This window comes from Sardina pilchardus, chromosome 12, assembly GCF_963854185.1.
Source record: "Sardina pilchardus chromosome 12, fSarPil1.1, whole genome shotgun sequence".
NCBI classification, from domain to species: Eukaryota; Metazoa; Chordata; class Actinopteri; order Clupeiformes; family Clupeidae; genus Sardina; species Sardina pilchardus.
This window is the reverse complement of record NC_085005.1, coordinates 32,935,581-32,942,554: the sequence shown is the minus strand read 5'-3', so window position 1 is coordinate 32,942,554 and position 6,974 is coordinate 32,935,581. Positions and strand designations below refer to the sequence as shown.

Genomic DNA, 6,974 nt, shown 5'->3' with positions numbered 1-6,974 from the left:
GTTCAGGCGGTATGGGTGCTGGTGAGTCCTCCAGAGCTCATGGTCTGAGGTGATGATTGTGCATGTTCAGGCGGTATGGGTGCTGGTGATTGGGCATGTTCAGGCGGTATGAGTGCTGGTGTTTGGGCATGTTCAGGCGGTATGAGTGCTGGTGAGTCCTCCAGAGCTCATGGTCTGAGGGGCTTATGCAGCTGATTAGCCTGATGCCTTGAGCCAGTTGACCTGCCCAGCTAATGTGCAAATCCTGCTAATATTACTGCCTCCCACCCCCTTCTGTTACCCCGCCCCCAACCCCATATAGGCAGATATTACTGCCTACCACCCCCTTCTGTTACCCCCCCCCCCCCAACCCTATATAGGCAGATATTACTGCCTCCCACCCCCTTCTGTTACCCCGCCCCCAACCCCATATAGGCAGATATTACTGCCTCCTACCCCCTTCTGTTACCCCGCCCCAACCCCATAGGCCGACTTTACTGCCTCCCACCCCCCTCTGCTACCCTGCCTCCAACCCCAGATAGGCCGACTTTGCTGCCTCCCACCCCCTTCTGTTACCCCGCCCCAACCCCATATAGGCCGACTCTACTGCCTACCACCCCCTTCTGTTACCACCCCCGCTCCATTCCCAATATAAATATTTATTTATCTTTATTTTTCATGTAACAGGATCTCATACGACCAAGTGTAGCCCAAATGTCTATTTCGGCCTCATTGTTCCACCAACACACAATCTTAAATGCTTAAACTCCAACTTCACAGCAGGAGTACAGAGTGGATGTCTGCAGGCCTCTACAGGGTTACACAGTATCACACAAACTAAGCTGATTACCGACTGAAGAAACACAAATACATTTAGAGACAGCAAGCTGCATTTTTACAATATTTACATGATGCCAACGTTAGTGAGGAAGGAAGGAGTGGGAAGGCAGAGAGAGAGGGTTTGAGAGAGGAGGAGGGTAGAGAGATGGAAGGAGAGAGAGAGGGATAGCAAAAAGGAGGGAGAGAGAGGGATAGAAAGAGAGAGAGGGGGATAGAGAGAGGGAGGGAGGGAGGGGGCGAGTGGTGGTGATCACTAAGTAATCCTCTTTAGCCCTGAGTCAAACCTGCCTGCATCTCCTCCTGTGTGTGTGTGTGTGTGTGTGTGTGTGTGTGTGTGTGTGTGTGTGTGTGTGTGTGTGTGGCAGGTGGCTATTTGTGGCCACTCAGGTGAGAGGTGCTCCTCTGCTGACACGGCCACACCAGGCGCTCGTTTACTTGTTTACTCGTTTGTTTGGTTTGCTTGTTGTTTTGTTTGCGGTTTGGGTCCAGGGCTGCGGCTACAGGGGAAATATTCGCGCAGTGTCTTCTCTCTCTGGACGTCGGGCTGCTGGGGGTCGGCGAGGAGAGCTCTAGCGAGTGGACGGACGGCGGCGAAGACCACCGGATTAGCCACAGGACTGACCGCGCCATGAAGCAGTGATGGACATGACGACCCGGACGCATGGGGACCTAACACTCGCACGGAGAGAGAGCGCAGACATGCAGGTACGCAGAGATACTGTACAGGTACTGTACACACACATGCAGGTATAAGACAGGCAGGTACAGACATACAGGTACAAGACAGGCAGGTACAGACATGCAGGTACACAGAGATGCAGGTATAGACATACAGGTACACAGAGATGCAGGTAAATAGAGATGCAGGTAAATAGAGATGCAGGTAAACAGAGATGCAGGTACGTAGAGATGCAGGTGAATAGAGATGCAGGTAAATAGAGATGCAGGTAAACAGAGATGCAGGTAAACAGAGATGCAGGTAAATAGAGATGCAGGTAAACAGAGATGCAGGTAAATAGAGATGCAGGTAAACAGAGATGCAGGTATACGCACACACAGGGCTCTCATCATGTTAGCTGCTGGAGTCCTACAGAAAGCCTTCCCACCCATCATATGGATCCAACACCATTTTAAGGCATGAAGATGTAGCAGAGAGTGTGTGTGTGTGTGTGTGTGTGTGTGTGTATTCTATGGTCCACAGGGCTATTGATGTGAATGTGTGTGTGTGTGTGTGTGTGTATTCTTGGTGTGATTGTATATGGTGAGCTGCTATGAGTATTAGTGTTCTGTGGTTATGTGCCGTGTGTTAAGTCTAAGTTACGGTAGGTCATACAGGGTAATCGCTGTGTGTGTGTGTGTGTGTGTGTGTGTGTGTGTGTGTGTGTGTGTGTCTCATCCCAATGGGCACCCGTTCATAATGTGCGCTGTAGATTCCATTGTTTTAGCGCTATGTAGTAAGCAGAATGGCTCATGATGTTTTGGAAACCAGAGAGAGAGGTTGTATTTGGTCGGGAGAGGTTGCAGCCGAGCTTTGATAACGAATTTAAAGATACCTTCGTTGATGGCTGGATTTTGTCGTGAGGAGTATGAGACTGTGTGATCAGCACTCTGCAGGCATGCAAGTTTCCCTTGAAGGCGCAGGTTGACCCAATGATCACGCTGTTGTGCTTGACAGTGTTGGAGTAGCCAATCTTTCATACCTGCACGTCCGGCTGTTCAGCTTCTTGCTGGTTCCAGTGTGATGTATAGGCGCCTCAGCATGCATGTTTAGGTCCATGATCTGTGCCTCGCTGATGTTTACCTGCTCCCCACTTATGTTATTATTGCTATAGTGCATTCAGATACACACACACACAGGCCCCAGCCGTGGCGCGACTGGCTGGGGCACCTGCACCGCACGCCGGCGACCCGGGTTCGATTCCCGCCCCGTGGTCCTTTCCGGATCCCACCCCTACTCTCTCTCCTGCTTGTTTCCTGTCATACTCTCTCCTGTCCTGTCCAATTAAAGGCATAAAAAGCCCAAAAAAATCATCTTTAAAAAGATACACACACACACACACACACACACCTTACTCTCACATCAGCACACCCCTCACTATCACACACACACACACCAATTACTATCACACGCACTTTGAACATAACACACCCCCCTAACTACTGTATAACACACACCTCACATAATACTTACGATGATCGGCGCCGCACGTTTTCTATCGTGCCATAAAGGCTATTGTCGGGAGAATTTTGACTCTTTGAATCTCATAAGATAATCTTAAGAGCTTAAGATAATCGGCCGTTGTCTGTCTTTGGTCGGGAGGGGGGAAGTCGGGGCAACATCAGCCTGATTATCTGTGTGTACCCCCCTTAGTGACGGCCAGGGGTAATGTAGCCCAGAGTTAAGGAGTGTGTGAGTAGGCAGCTGCAGCTACGGGATGTGGTGGAGACATTGTGTGTCTGCTTGAGGTAGCTGGCTGGTGTCTGCTGAAGATGGTTCTGTTTGTCTGTCGGCTACAGTTAGCAGAGCAACACTCTAAAGCAACCTGCACAGCAGCTCTCTAAACTTTGAGTTATTATACAGGTCTCTGAGTTATTATAAGGTCTCTGTGTTATTATAAGGTCTCTGAGTTATTATAAGGTCTCTGTGTTATTATAAGGTCTCTGAGTTATTATAAGGTCTCTGTGTTATTATAAGGTCTCTGAGTTATTATACAGGTATCTGTGTTATTATACAGGTCTGTGTGTTTATACAGGTCTCTAGATGAGCTCTGTGTTTATTATACAGGTCTGTGTTATTATACAGGTCTGTGTGTTATTATACAGGTCTCTGAGTTATTATACAGATCTCTGAGTTATTATACAGGTATCTGTGTTATTATACAGATCTGTGTGTTTATACAGGTCTCTAGATGAGCTCTGTGTTATTATATATAAGGTGGCTGTGTTTATACAGGTCTCTGTGTTATTATACAGGTCTCTAGATGAGCTCTGTGTTATCATACTGGTCTCTAGAGCAGAGGTTCTCAAACTGGTACAGGTACCACTGGTGGTCTGCAGACTCTTTTTTTTCATGAAAATAAAACAATCACTTCAAATTATAATTTGAAGTGATTGTTTTATTTTCATGATATATAAATATATAAATATATAAATATATATATATATAAAGCTCAGCGCTGCACACACACACACACACACACACACACACACACACACACACTGGCGTGACGCCAGCAGCAATTTTTAGCCCTCTTCAGCATTAATGAGCTCAGTGCTAAATCTGGCCTCGGCGCCTGCATGGGGCTTTCATGCTATCGCACCACTCAGGAGTGTGCGTACTGCGTAGTGCGCGTCCTCTGTGCTGATTGGTGGACTACTCTCAGACTGGAAATGTTCAAAAATGTTCACAGAGCTTCAAAACAAGTTTATCATTTTAATTGTGAGCAAATAGTTATTTGTTATATTTATTATAGAATGATATATTACCAGATTATAGATGCTGGATGCAAGTGAAAGTTTCTGCTTTACGCAAAGAGAACTAAAGTCTCCAAGAACGTCCAGATTGCAGGAAGTAAAAATATCTTTAGCATGTTTACTTGATATGTTTGTTTGTTTGTTTACTTGATTTACTTTTTGTTTGTTTTGTTTAAACTTAATGCAGTGGTTTATTTTCTGTATTTATCTTTTAAAATGTGATACATAAAAAAAGAAAACACCAGTTTTAGAGAACAACACCAGCTCTAAAGTAGAGAACACACCAGCTATAGAAATCAACACCAGCTCTAGAAAACGACACCAGCTCTAGAACAACACCAGCTCTACAGTAGAGAACAACACCAGCTCTACAGTAGAGAACAACACCAGCTCTAGAGAACAACACCAGCTCTACAGTAGAGAACAACACCAGCTCTACAGAAGAGAACAACACCAGCTCTACAGTAGAGAACAACACCAGCTCTACAGTAGAGAACAACACCAGCTCTACAGTAGAGAACACACCAGCTCTACAGTAGAGAACACACCAGCTATAGAAAACAACACCAGCTCTACAGTAGAGAACAACACCAGCTCTATAGTAGAGAACAACACCAGCTCTACAGTAGAAAACAACACCAGCTCTAGAGAACAACACCAGCTCTACAGTAGAGAACAACACCAGCTCTACAGTAGAGAACAACACCAGCTCTACAGTAGCGAGCAACACCAGCTCTACAGTAGAGAACAACACCAGCTCTACAGTAGAGAACAACACCAGCTCTATAGTAGAGAACAACACCAGCTCTACAGTAGAGAACAACACCAGCTCTACAGTAGAGAACACACCAGCTATAGAAAACAACACCAGCTCTACAGTAGAGAACAACACCAGCTCTATAGTAGAGAACAACACCAGCTCTACAGTAGAGAACAACACCAGCTCTACAGTAGAGAGCAACACCAGCTCTACAGTAGAGAACAACACCAGCTCTACAGTAGAGAACAACACCAGCTCTACAGTAGAGAACAACACCAGCTCTACAGTAGAGAACAACACCAGCTCTACAGTAGAGAACAACACCAGCTCTACAGTAGAGAACAACACCAGCTCTACAGTAGAGAGCAACACCAGCTCAGTAGAGAACTACACCTGGTCTCAGTAATGAAGTGGCGGGTATCGGGTTCATTAAAGCTCAGTCTAGAGTTATTTCTCTCAGTAATGAAGTGGCGGGTATCGGGTTCATTAGAGCTCACTCTAGAGTTATTTCTCTCAGTAATGAAGTGGAGGGTATCGGGTTCATTAGAGCTCACTCTAGAGTTATTTCTCTCAGTAATGAAGTGGAGGGTTCATTAGAGCTCAGTCTAGAGTTATTTCCCTCTGAATGGAGTCCATGAACTGTTCTTCCATTCTCTCCCCAGGCATGGACTAGATGTTTACTCTAGAGTTATTATTGAGTGGATGTTTACTCTAGAGTTGTGATGGAGTCGATGTTTACTCTAGAGTTATTGGAGTGCACGAGTGGATGTTTACTCTAGAGTTATTGGAGTGCACGAGTGGATGTTTCCTCTAGAGTTATTTCTCTCTGTATGGAGTGCATGAACTGTTCTTCCCTACTCTCCCCAGGCATGGACTAGATGTTTACTCTAGAGTTATTATGGAGTGGATGTTTACTCTAGAGTTATGATGGAGTCGATGTTTACTCTAGAGTTATTGGAGTGGACGAGTGGATGTTTACTCTAGAGTTATCATGGAGTGGATGAGTGGATGTTTACTCTAGAGTTATTGGAGTGGATGAGTGGATGTCTACTCTAGAGTTATGATGGAGTGGATGTTTACTCTAGAGTTATCATGGAGTAACGAGTGGATGTTTACTCTAGAGTTATGATGGAGTCGATGTTTACTCTAGAGTTATGATGGAGTCGATGTTTACTCTAGAGTTATGATGGAGTGAATCAGTGGATGTTTCCTCTAGAGTTATGATGGCGTGTTTGAGTGGATGTTTACTCTAGAGTTCCCTCGTCTCCCCAGGCATGGACTAGACATCAGCATCCGTCCACTGGACGACCCTCGTGACCTTCAGTCCTCGTGACCTTGAGCTTCTGAGATCGCCCTCCGCCCGCCGCCATGGTGACGTTCCACGAGGAGGGTGACAAGATGGCGGTTCCGACCTGCCTGACGGTGCCGATGTCGCCAGGGTTACGGCGCAAGCAGCTGATGTGGCAGAACGCGGTCAAGCACATCATCAGCCAGACGCACCTGAGCGAGGAGGTGGGGGTGGAGCCTGCGCGCAAGATGTACGTCACCGACGAGTTCATCGACGAGATCAACCAGCAGATCCGCCACAAGGTACTGGTTACTATGGTTACTACGGTTACTATGGTTACTATGTCTGCTGTGCTCCCTCTATTCCGTCCCTGCTGTGCTGTATGTGGTATGTGGCGCTGAATTTGGTGTGTATTGGATAAGAAGCTGTATGTAGCACTGTTTACCATCTGGGACAATAAACCTTGGGTTTGAGAAAGGCGCCATATGAATTCAATTTATCATTATTATTATTATTATTATCATTATTTTTGCGGAATGTAATGTAATCTAATTTAAGCGACCTTAGGTTTGAGAAAGGCGCCATATAACTTAAACGTATTATTATTATTATTATCATTATTATAATGTAATG

At 45.8% G+C, this 6,974-nt stretch overlaps 1 protein-coding gene across 1 annotated transcript in view; it reads left to right on the top strand.

Annotated features, from left to right (window-relative positions):
• The first annotated feature begins 6,421 nt into the window (after positions 1–6,421).
• si:dkey-206f10.1 (adenylate cyclase type 8) overlaps positions 6,422–6,974 on the top strand; it is a 40,791-nt gene continuing 40,238 nt past the window's right edge. The window contains 1 exon segment of the mRNA XM_062550336.1: positions 6,422–6,643. Coding sequence (XP_062406320.1) covers positions 6,422–6,643 — 222 coding nt within the window.